Raw genomic sequence first — 22,235 nt, 5'->3', positions numbered from 1 at the left:
CCTGGAAAATTTTTTTTTACCCAGATACAGCGCTATTTGTATATTCACTGCGCCAAATTATGTCGTCCCCCCCCTTCTTTAAAACCCTCTGTCACCGGTGATCAGCAGGGGAGAGTCCGGGGAGCCAGCTTCTCAGCGTGTGCTTGTGGAGAAAATGGCGCTGGTGAGTGCTGAGGGAGAAGCCCCGCCCCTCAGTGGCGGGCTTCGGTCCCGCTCTTTGAACAAACTGGCGGGGATACCAAAACACACAAATAAGTGTATATTTACTTACAGTCAGTCCTAGAGGAATACATTGCTGCCCAGGCCCCCCCCCCCCCCCCCTGCGCCCTGCACCCAACAGTGTGCGCTGTGTGTGTTCTGTGGGAGCAATGGCCATACCTCAGTGAAGATCTTAAGTCTTCTGCCGCCTCTGAAGCCTTCTGCCTTCCTATACTCACCCGGCTTCTATCTTCCGGCTCTGCGAGGAGGACGGCGGCGCGGCTCCGGGATGAACCGCTAGGGGAGACCTGCGTTCTGACTCCCTCTGGAGCTAATGGTGTCCAGTAGCCTAAGAAGCAGAGCCTAGCATTTAAGTAGGTCTGCTTCTTTCTCCTCAGTCCCACGATGCAGGGAGTCTGTTGCCAGCAGGTCTCCCTAAAAATAAAAAACCTAACAAAATACTTTCTTTTCAGGAAGCTCAGGAGAGCTCCCTGTAGTGCACCCAGTCTCCTCTGGGCACAGTATTAAACTGAGGTCTGGAGGAGGGGCATAGAGGGAGGAGCCAGTGCACACCCATACCTAAAGTTCTTTTTAGTGCCATTGTCTCCTGTGGAGCCCGTCTATTCCCCATGGTCCTTACGGAGTCCCCAGCATCCTCTAGGACGTAAGAGAAAAGATGTGCATTGCGGAAAGACGTGTTTGCTATAGACGAATGTCAAAAACATGAAAATCCCATTTAGGTCTGACTCTGAATAAGGCCCAGTAGGTCATAAAATAAGGCAAGCACCAGAAGAGAATAATTACTAGAGGTGGATTAGAAACTTAAGTAGCCCTGGAAAATATCTTAACATGGCCTGATGTAAGCGGAACCATATAAACTGTGGGCGAAGCCCAATACAAACATAGCTGGGATTAGCAAACCGTTAGCCTTAGCCACAATACAGCACCAAGAATTTATGTGACTGCCATACAACAGATTATCCACGTGGCTGCCATACAGTACAGGTAATATCCCAGTGATGGCCACATGGTATAGAGAGCATGACAGTGACTGCCATATACTACAGAGAGCATCCACATGACCAAAATACAATACAGACAGCATCCCAGTGATGGCCATAAAATACAGATAGTGTACCAAGGTCGAAGCATGGGGTGATGTGTGGACAGGACTGATTTGCAAGAGGTTATCTTGGTACAAATGGTACTCCAGGCTAGTGTTATTCAACTGGTGGTTTCATGTTTACAGAGAAACTCCAAAGAAAAGTTAAACTTAACCAGGAATCAGGCAAAACAATCTAGGATGACAAAATCTAATGTCATCATGGTATAGTCAAATATAATCAGGGAATGCAATAAATAAGAGTTGGATGGTTAAACTATAAAGTAGATGGGCTAATTTACTATGCAGTGCTTTTCAACTGTGTCTTCAGCAGTTTTGGACACTGTATTTACTGGCAGTTATTTTCAAAACAAAATTTGCCTTGTTTAGTACAGAAGATACACCGATCAGCCATAACATTAAAACCACTAACAAGTGAATAACATTGATTACAATGGGACTGTCAGGAATCGGCGTTCAGCAATGTCTCACCTACCAGCGCGCTGGTGTGCAGACCTCCAGTCGCGGCTGCATGGAGGTGCTGACCGCGAGCGTCGTTTTCCTGTCGCTGAGTGCCCCTCATTCAAGTCTCAAGTATGCCTTGCTGTGTGCCGGTGTCCGGCCGTGTGGATGCCGCCATGACACCTGTTCTCAAGTGATCCAGGCATCCAATCCAGTCCTGTGCTTACCCTCAGAATTCAGGAACCAATCACCGCAGAGCAAGGGGTATAAAGTTTGGTCCGTGGCTCAGACACATCGCCTCGGACAACGAGTCACATTGGTGCCTCATGTTCTCCTGGTTCCCGTGTTCCTGTCTCCAGTGGTTCCCTGTGATTTTTCTCATAGCTTCTTTTCATCACACTGCATTTCCTTCATTCAGCTACAGACTTCAGCCACAGCCAGTCGCAGCTCATCAGCTGTAAGAGACTTTCCTCAGGTGTTTGTTCACTGCTTTACCTGTGCACCTCGTTAAGATCATACAACTCATGCAAGCTTGTTGTAATGTCTCCTGCCTGGGACCTGTGCAGTAATAAGAACATACTTGCCTACCTGACCCTCTCCATGAGGGAGAAAATGCTCTGTTCCTGGACTTTCCTGGTAATGTATGATTACCATCACCTGTGGTGAAACACCTTTCTTATCAATTAACTAGCTCACCACAGGTGATGGCAATCATACATTACCAGGAAAGTCCAGGAACAGAGCATTTTCTCCCTCATGGAGAGGGTCAGGTAGGCAAGTATGAATAAGAACTAAGCTATACAGAGACTGTGTGTTTTATCAATATTTCCGGAGTTCTGTTTTCCAACTATTTCAGCCACCACGTTATTCCACGCTTTGTTATCAGAGACTTTTATTTGCTCAAATCTTCTGCATTCAGTCATCAAGTGTTTTTCATATATATTCTGTTGCCAGAGACTTTATACCTTGGATTCAGTTACTGTTACTATTTCTTTTCTGCCATCACTAATGCAAAGTACCATCTGTTGTTACATCTCTACTCTGTGACCTCTGTGTGCATTAAACATCAGCGCACATGCGCAGGACTTTTATTTTGCCTCCACGTTTTATATATTGTACCAACACTGACCCACTAGTGCCCCCTCCGGGGACAGACAAAATCAGAAACCTGACAGGGATCCAGTGGGATATATAGGCAGCAAGTTCTTGAAGTTGATGTCTCAGAAGCTGCAAAAATGGGGAAGTGTAAGGATCTGAGCGAGTTTGACAAGGACCAAATTATGATGGTCAGACGACTGGGTCAGGGCATCTCCAAAACGGCAGGTCTTGTGAGGAGTTCCCAGTATGCAGTGGCTAGTACCAAACAAAAAGCTGTCCAAGGAAGGACAATTAGTGAAAATGCCATGGGCGCCCAGGGCCTACTGATACACGCATGCAGTGAACTCTAGCCCGTCTGGTTTGATCCCACAGAAGAGATACAGTAGCACCAATTGCTGAAAAAGTTAACACTGGTTATGATAGAAAGGTGTCAGAACACACAGTGTTGCTGCGTAGCAACAAACCAGTCAGAATGCCCATACTGACCCTTGTCCCCTTCAATGGGCACCTGAGTGTCAGAACTGGACCATGAAGCAATTGAAGAAGGTTACCTGGTCTGATAAACATGTTTTCTTTAACATCATGTGGATGGCGTTTGGCCAGGTGAATGTGCATCGTTTACCTGGGCAAAAGATGGCACTATGGAGTACTGTGGGAAGAGGACAAACCGGCAGAGGCTGTGTAATGCTCTGGGCAATGTTCTACTGGGAATCCTTGGGCCGACATTTGTGTGGATGTTGCTTTGACATGTACCACCTACCTAAACATTGTTGACGACCAAGTAATACCTACATGGAAACTGTATTCCCTGATGGCAGTGGCTTATTTCAGCAGGATAATGCACCCTGCCACACTGCAAAAATTGTTCAGGAATGTTTGAGGAACATGACAAAGAGTTCACGGTAATCATGTAAAACAACAGTAGAAAGAAGACTCCTTTGTGGGGCACTTCTGTATAGTTGAAATGTTAAAATACAACTTGTATTGGTTCAAGATGTTCACTTGGCCTCCAAATTCCCCAGATCTCAATCCAATCTAGCATCTGTGGCATGTGCTAGAAAAACAAGTCAGAGCCTTGGAGGCCTCACCCTGCAATTTACACTACTTAAAGGATCTGCTGCTAAAGTTACCACATGACACCTTTAAAGGTCTTATAGAACCACGCTCTCTATGTACCCCGTCTGTGTCACCCTTGTCTGTCTACCCCTCCCCTTTAGAATGTAAGCTCTCACGAGTAGGGCCCTCTTCCCTCATGTGCTTATCCTTTTTCATACTTTAATAATCTTCAAATGCACCAAATCCAGCAGTCTTCTGACACCTGATACTTATTCCAGTGTCATCTGCTGATGTAGCTATGTTTATTTACCCTGTACTTAAATTCACCACAACTGACCTATGAATCATCATAAATATCCAAGGACTTACCTTTAACTTGTACTACTCTACGCGGGCATCTCATCAAAACCAACGGATTGCATTCCTGCGCTGAGATACACACTGGATTGAATCCTGGACTGAATCCTCTGCAAACCTCCACTGAGAAATCCTTCAGTTTAGCAGCTGCTGCACTCTGCATTGGACATTGCCCAGATAAGGTACTGTGGATTACAACCTATCTTTGGCTACATCTAGCCCCTCACTTAGACATCATCCACCTCTGTTCTCTGAGCAACTAATAACTGACTTATTGCATTAATCTACTAATATCAGTATATTCAGGCTCTGAATTGCTGAAGGCTCACTGTTTCAACTCAGGATCCATTTCCCAGGACATGTTATCACTTCCCCCCACACACAAGAAACCTACTTCAAAGGCCTCTCACACTGAGACTTTTCACACCTACACAGTAGGAATTGGCTTCTAACACCTTCCCAAAAGTCTGCCTATGCTAGGATAATTGATTAAATCAGCAGCTATTTTATTTATCACTTGCTTCAAATATACCCAATAGGTTATAGCAATAACTTTGCTCATAAACCCATTAGAATTTTGGATCAAATACCGATTGGGGGAAAACAAAACACAAAAAGGAAGAAAAAAAAAACAAAAACAAAAAAACACTGCTTTCTCTCCCTCTCTCATCATCATATGCAGCTCAAACTCATAGTAATCTGTCATTGATGACCAAATGTATACATATTGCTCCAGCTTCATTCTTTCACTCCGCCCACCACGTTCTGCAGTTCCTATCACACCATCACAGGCTTCTATTCTCCAATCCCTTGGCATTTTAAAAAGAAAACACAGGCGCATTCGTGGGAAGCGAGCAGGCAGGAAACTTATTTCCCCCGGTAACCATCTACGTCCTTTGCCCACCTGCTCACCCCCATACACAAAGAACAATCAAATAGAAGTAATACCCAAAAGACGGCCCTATGTTTGGAAGGACAGAACTGTCAACTCTCGCTTTGTGACCCCCATACCCAGAGCTCCTGCACTTAACATAAAGAAAACTGAAGGCCCTCTGGTATGCCCAATCAGGTCAGTCCTTTGTAATGCCAGATCTATAAGAAACAAGACTGCAACAATTGCTGACCTTATTGAATCTGCAGATCTAGCCTGTATTACAGAGACCTGGCTAGACGAAAATGCAGCACCTATATTGGAGGCTGCGGTACCAACAAACTACTCTGTCATCCACAACCCAAGACTGGACCGCAGGGGTGGCGGGGTGGCTATCTGCTTCAAAAAAGAACTTAAACTTAGGGTCCACCCTATTGAAATTACTCGCTCATTTGAGTGCATTGCTGCCCAGAGTTCGACAGGATTAGGTTTCAGAGTACTTCTCATCTACCGGCCACCTGGAGATGGAAAGATATTTCTACAAGAAATTGCAGACACTGTTGCTGGCCTGGTTCTGGAACATCAAAGATGGCTCATCCTCGGGGATTTCAATGCATGGGTGGATGATGAGCTCTCACGCCTTGGCCAAGACCTCCTGTGCACAATGAATGGTCTGGGCTTCACACAGATAATTCCCTCTGCCACACATAAAAGTGGTCACACTCTTGATCTTGTCTTTCAGATTGGATTAGAAGTCACTGACCTAAAAATAAACCCAGTCATCTGGTCAGACCACTACTCCCTCTGGTTCTCAGTTGCAACCCCTCAAATAAGATCTCTGCCCGTGGAGTTGACCTCCAAGGAGGGGTATGACTCCCCAGGCTCTTGCAGCAAATATGGATCTCTCTGCTATACTGGGTGCCTGTGAAGATCCCTGTTCCCTAGTCCGTTATTATAATAGGGATGTTAAGGCTGCAATTGATATTATCGCCCCTGTGCGTATAAGACCTCGTAAACCACATCGTCAAGCTCCATGGTACGACAACAGTGTTAGTGAGCTCAAGAAAAGGGGGCGTAGACTGGAAAGACGATGGAGGAAGACTAACCTAGTGGATGACAAAATAAAACTAATAAAGCATAACGAAGAATATCAATCGACAATCACTCGCAAGAAATCACAGTTCCTGTCAAATGAGATCACAGCAGCAAACAATAGGCCAGCTCAACTTTTCCGCACAGTGGAGATGCTTTGCAAGCCAGCATGCCTGCAGACTGATGAGACCCTTTCCCAAGCAAGATGCAACGAGTTTGCAAACTTCTTTGCAGATAAAATATCCACCATCCGGGCTGGAATATCCACAGTGCCATCAAAGGAGAGCCAAACTACAAAGCCTGCCAATATAAGCTACCTGCCTTCATGGACCAGCTTTGACCCAGTGGATGTAAATGACACTGCTGAAATTGCTCGGATTTTGCGTCCCACCACCTGTGGCCTGGACCCAGCCTCAACCAAGCTTCTAATAGGTTGTACGGATATAATCGGTCCTGTCTTTGCAAAAATTGTTCAATGCTCTTTGCAGACAGGCATTTTTCCTGGACCCCTAAAGGAAGCAATTGTTAGACCACTTCTTAAAAAACCTAATTTAGATCCCGACTGCATGTCCAACTACAGACCGGTATCAAACCTTCCTTTCCTAGGAAAGGTTATTGAGAAAGTGGTTGCAAATCAACTGGAAACTCGCCTGACAACCCATGATATTTATGATCCATTTCAATCAGGATTCAGGAGAAGACATAGCACTGAAACAGCCCTGGTGTGTGTGTTAAATGATCTTCTGATGGCAAAAGACAGAGGTGACTGTTCAATATTAATCCTTCTGGATCTCTCGGCAGCATTTGATACCGTGGACCACGGGCTTCTGATTGAGCGACTGATACACTTCTGTAGTCTGGATGGCACAGTCCTAAACTGGTTCAAATCATTTCTCACAGGCAGGTCACAGAGAGTATCATCTGGATTATACTCATCACCACCAGTGCCATTGCCATGTGGTGTCCCACAAGGTTCTATACTATCCCCCATGCTTTTTGCAGTATACATGCTCCCATTGGGCGAAATAATCAGGCGCCATGGCCTGGTCTACCACTGCTATGCAGATGATACACAACTGTACTTGTCCTTTGCTCCGGGCACTGATAACCCAGTAGCAACCCTGAATGGCTGTCTAGCTGAACTACAGGAGTGGATGAGCGCCAGTTGGCTGCGACTGAACCTGGATAAAACAGAGGTCCTTATAATACGACCGCAACATCAAAGGACAAGACTGCAGCATAGCCAACCAACTGGACTTACACTCGGGGATTCAGAATTACAGACCAGTGATCATGTGCGGAATCTTGGCGTTGTCCTGGATGATGGCTTGACACTTAAACATCAGATATCAGCCACAATCAAATCCTCATTCTTTCACCTGAGGAACATAGCCAGAATCAAGCACTTAATTCCCTCAGATGATATGCCAAAAGTCATACATGCATTTGTATCATCTCGATTAGACTACTGTAATGCCCTCTACCTTGGTCTACCAGCAAAAGAATTGCAACGCTTACAGCTGGTGCAAAACACAGCTGCCAGGCTGTTAACCAACCAGCCCCGTTCCAGCCACATAACACCCATCCTCTACTCCCTTCACTGGCTGCCTGTAAGATGGCGAATCCTCTTCAAGATTGGCTTACTGAGTTTCAAAGCATTACATGACCAAGGCCCAAGGTACCTGAAACAGCTTCTGATCCCATACTGCCCCACTCGATTACTGCGATCTGTAGATGAAGGACTTTTAGCAGTACCTAGAATCTACCGTAATTCATCTGGGGGTCGAGCTTTTAGTCATGCGGCTCCGACTCTATGGAACTCACTTCCCAGCACAGTGCGAGAGGCCCCAACTATAGAATCCTTCAAAAGTAGACTCAAGACTTTCCTGTTTACTCAAGCATTTCCATAGTGTCTCTTTTAGTATCTTCATGCTTCTGTATTTTATGAAAAATGTACTTCATTATTTTTCTGTACTATATTATGCTGTGTATCTGTTAAGCGCCTTGAGTCCTATTGGAGAAAGAGCGCTATATAAATAAAATTATTATTATTATTATTATTACTTGTCCTATATTGTCTTCAACTGTAAGTTGATGTTTTCCTGTTTTGATTATTTGTTTATGTACTCTATAATTGGGCGATGCAGCACCCTTGTGGTGCCATATAAATAAAGGATAATAATAATAATAATAATAATAATAATAATCCATGTCTCAATGGGTCAGAGCTGTTTTGGTTGTATGAGCGAGACCTACACAATATTAGGTAGCTGGTTTTAATGTTATGGCTGAAGGATGTATTGCCACCTGTAACCAGTCTCTTATTCATATAGACTTACTATTGTGTGGAAATTAGGCTTCTGCAAATCTTTTATATTATTCTTTCTAAATAAATTCTTTCTAAATTTCCCTCTACCTTTGCCTCTCGGCAGAAAGGATGCGCCTCGCGCCCTCTTGTGTTTATGGGGCCGAAAGGACTGTACTTGATAATACAGTGCCTTCTTTTGCTGTGGGGTAGCCTGTGGCAAAAATGTCGATTTCCCAGCCGTAGCTGTGGAAACGAGGTCTGAAAGACCATCCCCAAACAGTTCCACCCCCTTATAAGGCAAAACTTCCATGTGCCTTTTTGAATCGGCATCACCTGACCACTGCCGAGTCCATAACCCCCTTCTGGCGGCAATGGACATTGCGCTTATTTTTGATGCCAGCCGGCAAATATCCCTCTGTGCATCACGCATGTATAAGACAGCGTCCTTTATATGCTCCACTGTCAGCAAAATAGTGTCCCTATCCAGGGTATCAATATTATCCGACAGGGAATCTGACCACGCAGCAGCAGCACTGCACATCCATGCTGATGCAATCGCTGGTCGCAATATAATGCCCGTGTGTGTATATATAGCTTTTAGGGTAGCCTCCTGCTTTCTATCAGCAGGATCCTTTAGGGCGGCCGTATCCGGAGACGGTAGTGCCACCTGTTTTGATAAACGTGTAAGCGCTTTATCTACCCTAGGGGACGTTTCCCAACGTGACCTATCCTCTGGCGGGAAAGGGTACGCTGCCAATAACCGTTTAGAAATTATCAATTTCTTATCGGGGGAAGTCCAGGCTTCCTCACACACCTCATTTAATTCCTCAGATGCAGGAAAAACTACTGGTAGTTTTTTCTCACCGAACATAATACCCTTTATTTTTTTGTGGTACCTGGGGTACTATCAGAAATGTGTAATACATTTTTTATTGCCTCAATCATGTAACGGGTGGACCTATTGGAGGGTACACTAGTCTCATCGTCGTCGACACTGGAGTCGGTATCCGTGTCGACATCTGTGTCTGCCATCTGAGGTAGCGGGCGTTTTAAAGCCCCTGATGACATTTGAGACGCTGGAACAGTCACATGCTGAGTAGCCGGCTGCCCTATGTCGTCAAGCCTTTTATGTAAGGAGCTGACACTGTCACGTAATTCCTTCCATAAGTCCATCCACACAGGTGTCGACCCCACAGGGGGTGACAACACATTTACAGGCATTTGCTCTGCCTCCACATCATTTTCCTCATCATACATGTCGACACAGCGGTACCGACACACAGCACACACACAGGGAATGCTCTGACAGAGGACAGGACCCCACAAAGCCCTTTGGGGAGACAGAGGGAGAGTATGCCAGCACACACCAGAGCGCTATATACCACAGGGATATCACCTATAAAGAGTGTTTTCCCTTATAGCTGCATATATATATTATACTGCGCCTAAATTTGTGCCCCCCCTCTCTTTTTTACCCTTTCTGTAGTGCAGGACTGCAGGGGAGAGCCAGGGAGCGATCCTTCCAGCGGAGCTGTGAGGGAAAATGGCGCCAGTGTGCTGAGGGAGATGGCTCCGCCCCTTTTTCGGCGGGCTTTCTCCCGCTTTTTGTGTTATTCTGGCAGGGGTAATTTACACCTATATAGCCTCTGGGGCTATATATGGTGTCAGTTTTGCCAGCCAAGGTGTTAATATTGCTGCTCAGGGCGCCCCCCCCCAGCGCCCTGCACCCATCAGTGACCGAAGTGTGTGGTGTGCATGAGGAGCAATGGCGCACAGCTGCAGTGCTGTGCGCTACCTTGGAGAAGACAGAAGTCTTCAGCCGCCGATTTTCCGGACCTTCTTGCTTCTGGCTCTGTAAGGGGGACGGCGGCGCGGCTCCGGGAACGGACGACGAGGTCGGGTCCTGTGTGCGATCCCTCTGGAGCTAATGGTGTCCAGTAGCCTAAGAAGCCCAAGCTACCACCACTTAGGTAGGTTCGCTTCTTCTCCCCTTAGTCCCTCGCTGCAGTGAGCCTGTTGCCAGCAGGTCTCACTGTAAAATAAAAAACCTAAACTATACTTTCTTTCTAGGAGCTCAGGAGAGCCCCTAGTGTGCATCCAGCTCGGCCAGGCACAGAAATCTAACTGAGGCTTGGAGGAGGGTCATAGGGGGAGGAGCCAGTGCACACCAGATAGACCTAAATCTTTCTTTAGATGTGCCCAGTCTCCTGCGGAGCCGTCTATTCCCCATGGTCCTTACGGAGTCCCCAGCATCCACTAGGACGTCAGAGAAACTAACAGTACTATGTTGCAATACGTATTTAAATAAATAAACTTTGGTGCTCAGCTGATATATACTTTCCTTCAATTAACTCATACAGGACTGCTTCATAAACTAGGCACCAGTATCCCAGTTCCCTTCACTTGATCTCCATTTATCCACAGTCACTCAACAAAGCACTCTCCTGTGTGAGTCATGCCTATTCTGCTGCATAAAGCACACAGCAACACCATGGTGTGTATGGCAGAGGCAAAATCCTGCTCCCACCGCAGAGTGTGAGGGGGATTTGGAGAATATGTAGGGTCTATGCACTGCAGCAATAGGCTACCTGGCCCTACAAGGGGAGTGACAAAGAACTTCATCCTTGTTGCCTCAGACTGTCACCCTCCAGTCCTGTTTTCCCCAATAAAAATGTAATACTTATAAAAAAAAATAAAGAAAAGGCATCTGGTGGCCCATATAAGGATAACGGGGAAAATCCCAGTGAGGCCTATGGCCAATCTGCCATTGCACATTACCTCAAATTCAAGTTATTGACATAGTTTATAGAGGACTTATTATTGTTACCTTTGTAGCCATCAGATTTCTGTGTCTTTTTTCTTTTAAGTATTCCCAAACAACAGATTTCCCTAGGCTGCACACCTCTGACCCCGGATCTTGCATTGGATTCCCTTCTAGTAAGAGCAGGTCCAGCTTGTGTAACATGTCCAGATTGCCTGGTAGATTGGACAACTGATTGTTCTGAAGAAGCAATTGTTGCAGACCTGAACACAAAGCAGGGAAATAACAATCTGCCGAATTATGCCTTTGGCACATCGATTAATAAAACATGAAAATTTGCCTGTGCCACATTTTGAGCAGAAGTTAAGGTCCATCTTATTTGGCTGTTGCTGTTCTAGTATTCTCTCTAAGGAAATTGTATGCCTCCTAACTAAAGCTTAATGCATGGTCTGAATAACCAACATTGTACTGTATTGCATGGGTGGGTTCAACATACCAAAACAAAATCTAATCCAATAACTCTATACTTTAGCTCATCATATATATAGATAAGGAACATTAGTGGAATTAGAAATATAAGAGCTCATGTAGAATTAGACATACTTATTTTTTTTCCAGAACATATGCATTTTAGTACTGTGCATGCACACAAAATTGTGCATACATACATGTGCTTGAAGGCTGGCTATACTGTACGTAGGATTCCTTGTGCCTGGATACAACAAATAAAGGCGAGAAGAAGCAGCAAGCATAGGCCAAGTACAATAAAGGCATGTTCACATAACTGCGAGTGAAGTAGACCTGGACGCATAAGCATATGCACATAAACCTGATCTGACTAGAAGCAAAGCAGATGTAGGCCTAGTATACATATGGGGCAGACGTATGCATACGGGCGTATTTATTGTACACATTGTTTCTGTGCATACAGCTTGGCGCAACATACAGGCAACTTAATATTTTTTATTACATTTGTTACTTTTGTGTTTTGATACCAAATACAAACTATAGTATGTGTATGAATGGTGAGTCAAAGTGAGGCTGTCATTATAAAATCAAACAATTTATTAAAGCAGACAAGTATCAGAAATCAAATATAATAAAATACAACATGTACAAATATTATCAGTACATACACCAATAAGGAAGCTTATATTCTGAATATATAATGTTATCAAAAATAAAATGAGAACTGTAACCCCATGTTTATTAGCCGATCATGTTTCCATATGAAAATAAATCATTCTTTTTGTGATTTGTTTTATCTGTAACTGCTGTTTTGTTAGATGTGAAGAATATCTGTACTGTATTTTCAACTCAAATTACAATTTTGATGTCCTTAAGGCCCAAACACACTTGCCGATAAAATGAGAGACGTCGCTCATTTTATCGGCAAGTGTGTATGCCGCCAGCGACGACTGATGCGCGGCCCCGCAGGTCGGCAATGATCATCGCTGTCGTCACTGCATGCATGCAGGATCTGGACTGTCGTCCACGACCTTCATGCAGGGCTGGCGGAGGCGTGACGTCACAGAGGGATATGAGCGGTCATATCACTCAGTGTGTGCAGTCGGCCACCGACCGGCCAGCCCGGGAGGGGAAACATTAGACGATGTCGCTCACAGAGCGACATTGTCTAATGTGTACGGACCTTTAGTGTTTGGATTTGTATGATTATTTACACATGGGAAACATATTCACCCAGTAGACACACGGTTGAGTGTCTTCACTACATTTTGGTTATATTACACTAGTTGGATCCGTTGAATGCTGGTTCAAAGGGTCTCACCTCTCTCCTCTGTCCCTACATACCCCATCGATCAGTGACTCCCTTATCTCTTTCCCCACTGGAAAGAGCTGTTAGCAGAGGGGTGTGCTGCATGCTCCAAATGCACGTCATTTTCAGAACATGCCATTCTCAATTATTATATAGTATACTGTACATTGTGCTTATGTCCTTAAAATATTTGAACATGTTGTATTTTATTTATAATTTTTTATTTTCTACCTTATTAAATAGTTGATTTTATGATGCCAGTTTTTCTTTCACTCAATAGTCATACACATTGTACTATACAGTGCGGTTATGCCTCATTTTAATTTGGTATTATACACACAAAAGTAACAAATGTATTAGAAACTGTATCAATAGTAAATTGGCCATGTATTGCTTCCAGACTGCATGCATGGAAAGAAATGTGAATATGTATGCATGCATCGGCCACCTATGTGTACACCTGCTTTGCTGCTAGTCATCATAATCAGATGAAAGTGAAATGTACACGACTATAAATCACCTGTACCTAACCTAGAGCATGCGCAATGTGAAAGCATGCAAGATATGCTCCAATAACAGCCATACATTGAACTCAATTATACGTTTAGTAGTATTGAATGGGGGAAATGACAATGTTTATTTCATTGTAGTGGTACTAAAGAGGTAAGAGACTGGATTGTTTTCCTCTCCAAGGCTCACATTAATGTCACTGAGACTTCTGCTGGGAGTGGACAATAAGTGTGTGCTATGAACAGGGCCAGTGATGGGGGGGGGGGGGGGCAAAGGGGACACCTGTGGAAGGCCCCAAGGATCAGAGAGGCCCTTGAGAGTGTGCCACTTAGCGCCCAGCAGGGATGTTAGCAGTCTTGTACAAATAGGTCAGCGAGCTGTATTTGGTTTGGGCGCAGCCTCAGAGTGACAGAAGCATCTCACACACAGTGACTGTGCAGCATAAGTGTGTGCCCGCTCTTCCGGGTCCAGCTCTGTTGCAGGCAGTTACGGGACATGGCAGCATCTCCGCTGGCCAGGATTCCTGTGCCCTGCACTTGCCTTTTCTGGTGGGGTGTGAGAGCAAATTTTGTTACATATATATATATCACTGTACCGGGCCCAAAGATTTCTGTTGACAGCCATGGCTAGGAGGACAATGCAGGTGCGGCGCTACCGAACCAAAACATTTTACTGTACTCATCATATGTGCTTCATAGATGATGGCACAAATCAGTACCAGTAAGGAATAATACCTTGGATTTGGCAGATGGAATCTGGCAGGTTCTTTAGCAGGTTATTGTGCAAATCCAGGACTACAAGATTTTGCATCAGGCTCAATGTGGTTGGAAGACATTCAAGATTATTGTTTTCAATGTACAACTCTTTCAGATTCTATATGGAACAAGAACAGTTTTAATCTCAGTGTTCATCCATAAATACATACATACTGTATATATCTAATGCAGTGACTGTATATATCTAATGCAGTGACAAAGACTGCGCTTGATCCATAGTTCAGTCAAAGCATGTCCTTTATAATACCTAAATACAGCACTTACTCAAAATGGGGCTGTGCCCTTCACATAAAACTATATTAAAGGACCATTAAACAACATAAAGACTCTTTTATTTGAAGAGTTTTACCATTCCCTGTATACTTTGAAGAGTTACTGAGAAAATGCATGCACAAAGCATTATAAATAAAAGTAAAATATTCAGGAGGTTTTCAAAACCCAACATATTTTAACTAGAGTGCTTTGTGGTCATGAGTGAGATATTTTCCTATTTACACCAGGCTGCTTGTCATTAATACAATTTAAAGACACAGCATGAAGCCAAGTGTCAGTGAAAGGGTACTGGGGGACATATTTATTAAGTTCGGTGAAGTGATAAAGTGGAAGGTGATAAAGGACCAGCCAATCAGATCCTAACTACCATGTCACAGGCTGAGTTTGAAAAATGACAGTTAGGAGCTGACTGGCTGGTGCTCTATCACCTTCCACTTTATCACTTCACCGAGCTTAATAAATCTGCCCCTGGGTGCCCTAGTTGCCCATCCCCCAGGTGATTCCCATTAGATACCATGCCTCCAGACCCATTTCCTTCTTTATGTGGAGTGGATGGGCAGCACGCAGAGGAGGGAGTGCCAGCCCGCAGGGCCGTAACTACGTGTGTGCCAGGTGGGCTTGGCACACAGCGCAGTTGCCCTGAGGTCGCACGGCCAGCGGCATGTAATGAGTCAAATTGACTCATTACATGCCGCCTCTAAGTCTCTGCGCCGTGCGCCGCGCTGTGAAGCTAGAAGACATCATCGCCGGGCAGCGGAGAAGGAGGAGGGAGGGGGAGCAGGGAGCCGCAGCAGCGCTATGTTATTGGTAGTAAGCGCCGCTGCAGCATCCCCCTCTCCTTCCGTATTGGCTGCCGGGCAGCCAATACGGAAGGAGAGGGGGATGCTGCAGCGGCGCTTACTACCAATAACATAGCGTTGCTGCGGCTCCCTGCTCCACCTCCCTCCTCCTTCTTCTCACCTCACTGCCTGCACCGAGGGAGCTGCACGAGGAGCCTGTCAGCGGGGAGAAGGTAAGTATATCCCCCCCCCCCCTCTCTCTCTCTCTCTCTCGGACACCGCCTGCCGCAATGTGTAAAAAATGGGACTGGCTGCCGCAATGTGTAAAATGGGACTGGCTGCCGCAATGTGTAAAAAATGGGACTGGCTGCCGCAATGTGTAAAATGGGACTAGCTGCCGCAATGTGTAAAAAATGGGACTGGCTGCCGCAATGTGTAAAAAATGGGACTGGCTGCCGCAATGTGTAAAAAATGGGACTGGCTGCCGCAATGTGTAAAATGGGACTGGCTGCCGCAATGTGTAAAAAATGGGACTGGCTGCCGCAATGTGTAAAATGGGACTGGCTGCCGCAATGTGTAAAATGGGACTGGTTGCCGCAATGTGTAAAAAATGGGACTGGCTGCCGCAATGTGTAAAATGGGACTGGCTGCCGCAATGTGTAAAATGGGACTGGCTGCCGCAATGTGTAAAAAATGGGACTGGCTGCCGCAATGTGTAAAATGGGACTGGCTGCCGCAATGTGTAAAATGGGACTGGTTGCCGCAATGTGTAAAAAATGGGACTGGCTGCCGCAATGTGTAAAATGGGACTGGCTGCCGCAATGTGTAAAAAATGGGACTGGCTGCTGCAATGTGTAAAAAGGGGGACTGGCTGCTGCAATGTGTAAAAAGGGGGACTGGCTGCTGCAATGTGTAAGAAATGGGACTGGCTGCTGCAATGTGTAAAAAGGGGGACTGGCTGCCGCAATGTGTAAAAAGGGGGCCTGGCTGCCGCAATGTGCAAAAAGGGGTCCTGGCTGCCGCAATGTGTAAAAAGGAGGACCGGCTGCCGCAATGTGTTAAAAGGGAGACTGGCTGCTGTAATGTGTAAAAAGGGGACTGGCTGCCGCAATGTGTAAAAAGGGTCTATCTGCCGCAATGTGTAAAAAGGGGGACTGGCTGCCGCAATGTGTAAAAAGGGTCTATCTGCCACAATGTGTAAAAAGGGGGCCTGGCTGCCGCAATGTGTAAAAAGGGGGTCTGGCTGCCGCAATGTGTAAGAAGGGGTCCTGGCTGCCGCAATGTGTAAAAAGGGAGACTGGCTGCCGCAATGTGTAAAAAGGGGGACTGGCTGCCGCAATGTGTAAAAAGGGGGACACTGTCTGCTGTAATGTATAAAAGGGGCTCTACCTGGTGTAGTGGCGCTACTGTGCAGCGTAATTTGAATAATGTGGACTACTGTGCACCGTAGTATGAATTGCTATTATTTTGTGGCCACGCCCCTTCCCCGTGAAGCCACGCCCCTAGAATTTTTTAGCGCGCCTGCGGCACGCACTGCCCCAGTCTTACATGGGGGGGGGGGGGGCGCCACTGTCGTTTCTTGCACACAGCGCTAAAATGCCTAGTTACGGCACTGCCAGCCCGTGTGACACTGCTAGCTGCTGCTGCTCCTCTGTGCCAGCAATTGGAAGCATGGAGCTGTGCTGTCACATCACTGCACAGCAGCAAACTCCCAGCCAATCACTGTCATGGAAGAGCAGCATATAGCAGCATCAATGGATAAGGAAGGGAGCACATACCGAGTGCCATAAACTACACTGTAATAGCCATCTTCCTGTTATAATCTAGTACTATTCCTGAATGTGTATCCTGCATGACCTCTGCTGTCAGTAGGGTATTTTGCAGATGTTGTAGACCTACCCTCCAGATCAGGGCCGTAACTACGTGTGTGCCAAGTGGGCTTGGCACACAGCGCAGTTGCCCTGAGGGCGCACGGCCAGCGGCATGTAATTAGTCAAATTGACTCATTACATGCCGCCTCTAAGTCTGCGCCGTGCGCCGCAGCCGCGCTGTGCAGGGAGGAGAGCTACAGCGCCGGGCAGGTGAGAAGGAGGAGGAGGGAGGGGGACTGGAGCCGCAGCAGCGCTATGTCATTGGTAGTAAGCGCCGCTGCAGCATCCCCCTCTCCTTCCGTATAGGCTGCCCGGCGCTGCTGTGGATGCTGGGATGCGGTTCCTCCATCCCAGCATCCACAGCAGCGCCAGGCAGCCTATACGGAAGGAGAGGGGGATGCTGCAGCGGCGCTTACTACCAATGAAATAGCGCTGCTGCGGCTCCAGTCCCCCTCCCTCCTCCTCCTTCTCACCTGCCTGCACAGAGGGAGATTCCAGCACGAGGAGCCTGTCAGCGGGGAGAAGGTAAGTCTCTCTCTCTCTCTCTCTCTCTCTCTCTCTGGGACACCGTCTGCCATAATGTGTAAAAAGGGGGCCTGGCTGCCGCAATGTGTAAAAAGGAGGCCTGGCTGCTGCAATGTGTAAAAAGGGGGCCTGGCTGCCGCAATGTGTAAAAAGGGGGCCTGGCTGCCGCAATGTGTAAAAAGGGGGCCTGGCTGCCGCAATGTGTAAAAAGGGGGCCTGGCTGCCGCAATGTGTAAAAAGGGGGCCTGGCTGCCGCAATGTGTAAAAAGGGGGCCTGGCTGCTGCAATGTGTAAAAAGGGGGCCTGGCTGCCGCAATGTGTAAAAAGGGGTCCTGGCTGCTGCAATGTGTAAAAAGGGGACTGGCTGCCGCAATGTGTAAAAAGGGGGACTGTCTGCTGCAATGTGTAAAAAGGGGGCTGGCTGCCGCAATGTGTAAAAAGGGGGCCTGGCTGCTGCAATGTGTAAAAAGGGGGCCTGGCTGCCGCAATGTGTAAAAAGGGGGCCTGGCTGCCGCAATGTGTAAAAAGGGGGCCTGGCTGCCGCAATGTGTAAAACAGGTGGACTGGCTGCCGCAATGTGTAAAAAGGGGGACTGTCTGCTGTAATGTGTAAAAAGGGGGACGCTGTCTGCTGTAATGTATAAAAGGGGCTCTACCTGGTGTAGTGGCGCTACTGTGCAGCGTAATTTGAATAATGGAGACTACTGTGCACCGTAGTATGAATTGCTATTATTTTGTGGCCACGCCCCTTCCCCGTGAAGCCACGCCCCTAGAATTTTTTAGCGCGCCTGCGGCACGCACTGCCCCAGTCTTACATGGGGGGGGGGGCGCCACTGTCGTTTCTTGCACACAGCGCTAAAATGCCTAGTTACGGCACTGCCAGCCCGTGTGACACTGCTAGCTGCTGCTGCTCCTCTGTGCCAGCAATTGGAAGCATGGAGCTGTGCTGTCACATCACTGCACAGCAGCAAACTCCCAGCCAATCACTGTCATGGAAGAGCAGCATATAGCAGCATCAATGGATAAGGAAGGGAGCACATACCGAGTGCCATAAACTACACTGTAATAGCCATCTTCCTGTTATAATCTAGTACTATTCCTGAATGTGTATCCTGCATGACCTCTGCTGTCAGTAGGGTATTTTGCAGATGTTGTAGACCTACCCTCCAGATCAGGGCCGTAACTACGTGTGTGCCAAGTGGGCTTGGCACACAGCGCAGTTGCCCTGAGGGCGCACGGCCAGCGGCATGTAATTAGTCAAATTGACTCATTACATGCCGCCTCTAAGTCTGCGCCGTGCGCCGCAGCCGCGTTGTGCAGGGAGGAGGACTACAGCGCCGGGCAGGTGAGAAGGAGGAGGAGGGAGGGGGACTGGAGCCGCAGCAGCGCTATGTCATTGGTAGTAAGCGCCGCTGCAGCATCCCCCTCTCCTTCCGTATAGGCTGCCCGGCGCTGCTGTGGATGCTGGGATGCGGTTCCTCCATCCCAGCATCCACAGCAGCGCCAGGCAGCCTATACGGAAGGAGAGGGGGATGCTGCAGCGGCGCTTACTACCAATGAAATAGCGCTGCTGCGGCTCCAGTCCCCCTCCCTCCTCCTCCTTCTCACCTGCCTGCACAGAGGGAGATGCCAGCACGAGGAGCCTGTCAGCGGGGAGAAGGTAAGTATCTCTCTCTCTCTCTCTCTCTCTCTCTCTCTCTCTCTCGGGGACACCGTCTGCCATAATGTGTAAAAAGGGGGCCTGGCTGCCGCAATGTGTAAAAAGGGGGCCTGGCTGCTGCAATGTGTAAAAAGGGGGCCTGGCTGCCGCAATGTGTAAAAAGGGGGCCTGGCTGCCGCAATGTGTAAAAAGGGGGCCTGGCTGCCGCAATGTGTAAAAAGGGGGCCTGGCTGCTGCAATGTGTAAAAAGGGGGCCTGGCTGCTGCAATGTGTAAAAAGGGGGCCTGGCTGCCGCAATGTGTAAAACAGGTGGACTGGCTGCCGCAATGTGTAAAAAGGGGTCCTGGCTGCTGCAATGTGTAAAAAGGGGGCCTGGCTGCCGCAATGTGTAAAAAGGGGTCCTGGCTGCTGCAATGTGTAAAAAGGGGACTGGCTGCCGCAATGTGTAAAAAGGGGGACTGTCTGCTGCAATGTGTAAAAAGGGGGCTGGCTGCCGCAATGTGTAAAAAGGGGTCCTGGCTGCTGCAATGTGTAAAAAGGGGGTCTGGCTGCTGCAATGTGTAAAAAGGGGGCCTGGCTGCCGCAATGTGTAAAACAGGTGGACTGGCTGCCGCAATGTGTAAAAAGGGGGACTGTCTGCTGTAATGTGTAAAAAGGGGGACGCTGTCTGCTGTAATGTATAAAAGGGGCTCTGCCTGGTGTAGTGGCGCTACTGTGCAGCGTAATTTGAATAATGGAGACTACTGTGCACCGTAGTATGAATTGCTATTATTTTGTGGCCACGCCCCTTCCCCATGAAGCCACGCCCCTATATATTTTTTACGGCGCGCACTGCCCCTATCTTGCATATGGGGGGGGGGGGGGGGGGCGCCAATGTAATTTCTTGCACACAGCGCTAGAATGCCTAGTTACGGCACTGCTCCAGATGATGGAATAAGGAAATGTACTCAATGTTAATTAAATAAAATGAAATGTGGCGTAACTTTACCTTGAGGATGCAAATGTCATCTGGTAATGTTGCGAGTCGCATCCCCTGATCCTGCCCAATATACAGCTTTTCCAAGGACTCCAACAGGAAAACTTCTTTTGGGAAAGCAGCAAATCTGTTCCCAGTAATCCCCAAGTAAGTAAGTTTGTTTAACGACTTCACCTCTGGCGTAATCTAAATAAACAAAAGGTTCCTCTTTATTAAATGACAACGATATATTTATAAATCAAAGAACAACTATCGAAAATCTAATAATAGTGGTAACGTTTACTATAAGTGTAATCTGTACATATGTCCTATTCAAATGAGTTTTAGTGACCTGTCCACTTATTTTAGACTATAGCAATATAATAAAAACAAAGCTGGACACTCTCACCAATCCGGGTATAGTATGGTACGCCGGCGGTCGGGCTCCCGGCGGCCAGCATACCGGCGCCGGAATCCCGACCGCCGACATACATACAGCTGGGCAAATGAGCCCCTTGCGGGCCACACTATCTATTCTCCCTCCAGGGGGGTCGTGGACCTCCAAGAGGGAGAAAAGATGTCGGTAATGCCGGCGCCGGTATCTTGGTCGCCGGGAGCCCGGCCGCCGGCAACCTGAAGACCACCCCACCAATCCAGATAAACAGAGATTTCTTCATTTAATATGCACATACGTTTTTTATGTATTACCCCAACTAACAGCTGAATAGCTGCTTTACGCCTCTTGGTTGCTTTCTCAAAATGAGTAAGCATTCATGAGAGAGAAAAATGTGGCTGAACACACCTTTGATAGCCATGCACATACGAGTAAAAGAGCATGGACTGGGTAATGCTACCGTACCAATACTTTGTACAGCCATTTGCAGTCCTAAATAGAAGCCTAGGTAAAAGCATCACTTTCCACTAACACTTGGATCACCTCATTATTATTTGCAAACATTTCTCTTTTACTGATCACTGGAGTCTCTTTTTATTTTAAGTAGGCTTAACTCGTGAGGGTATTATCTTCATTTTCTTTGTAACATTTGTGCAGTTTAAGGGTTCTAGGGGGTAATTCAGACCTGATCGTGGCAGCATATTTGTTAGCAGTTGGTCAATACCATGGGGGTCATTCCGAGTTGATCGCTAGTGAAAAATGTTTGCAGCGCAGCGATTAAGTGAAAAAGCGGCACTTCTGCGCATGCGTATGTGGCGCAGTGCGCACGCGCACGCGCGATGTACTTTCACAACGGCCGATGTATTTTTACACAAGGTCTAGCGACGCTTTTCAGTCGCAATGGCAGCCGCAGAGTGATTGACAGGAAAGGGGCGTTTCTAGGTGTCAACTGACCGTTTTCAGAAGGTGTTCGAAAAAACGCAGGTGTGCCAGCAAAACGCAGGTGTGGCTGGCCGAACGCAGGGCGTGTTTGTGATGTCAAATCCGTAACTGAATGGTCTGAAGTGATCGCAAGCGCTGAGTAGGTCTGGAGCTACTCTAAAACTGCAAAAAAAAAATTGCAGCCGCTCTGCGATCCTTTCGTTCGCACTTCTGCTAAGCTAAAATACACTCCCAGAGGGCGGCGGCTTAGCGTTTGCACGACTGCTAAAAACTGCTAGCGAGCGATCAACTCGGAATGACCCCCATGTGCACTGCAGGGTTGGCAGATATAACACGTGCAGAGAGAGTTGGATTTGGGTGGGGTGTGTTCAAACTGAAATCTAAATTGCAGTGTAGAAATAAAGCGGCCAGTATTTACCCTGCACAGAAACAATATGACCCATCCAAATATATCTCACTCTGCACATGT

At 47.1% G+C, this 22,235-nt stretch overlaps 1 protein-coding gene across 5 annotated transcripts in view; it reads right to left on the bottom strand.

The window, feature by feature from the left end:
• The window catches only part of LRRIQ4 (leucine rich repeats and IQ motif containing 4), a 57,312-nt gene that overhangs the window by 5,746 nt on the left and 29,331 nt on the right, over positions 1 to 22,235 (bottom strand). For all 5 annotated transcript variants that reach the window (XM_063916209.1, XM_063916208.1, XM_063916207.1 and 2 more), the window contains exons 3-5: positions 20,464 to 20,637; positions 14,327 to 14,465; positions 11,372 to 11,568 (exon numbers count right to left, since the gene is read on the bottom strand). In XM_063916209.1, coding sequence (XP_063772279.1) covers positions 11,372 to 11,568; positions 14,327 to 14,465; positions 20,464 to 20,637 — 510 coding nt within the window. The remainder of the gene's footprint in view (positions 1 to 11,371; positions 11,569 to 14,326; positions 14,466 to 20,463; positions 20,638 to 22,235) is intronic.

The sequence above is a fragment of the Pseudophryne corroboree genome, chromosome 4, assembly GCF_028390025.1.
Source record: "Pseudophryne corroboree isolate aPseCor3 chromosome 4, aPseCor3.hap2, whole genome shotgun sequence".
Classification (NCBI taxonomy): domain Eukaryota; kingdom Metazoa; phylum Chordata; class Amphibia; order Anura; family Myobatrachidae; genus Pseudophryne; species Pseudophryne corroboree.
This window is presented reverse-complemented; position numbering and strand designations above follow the sequence as displayed.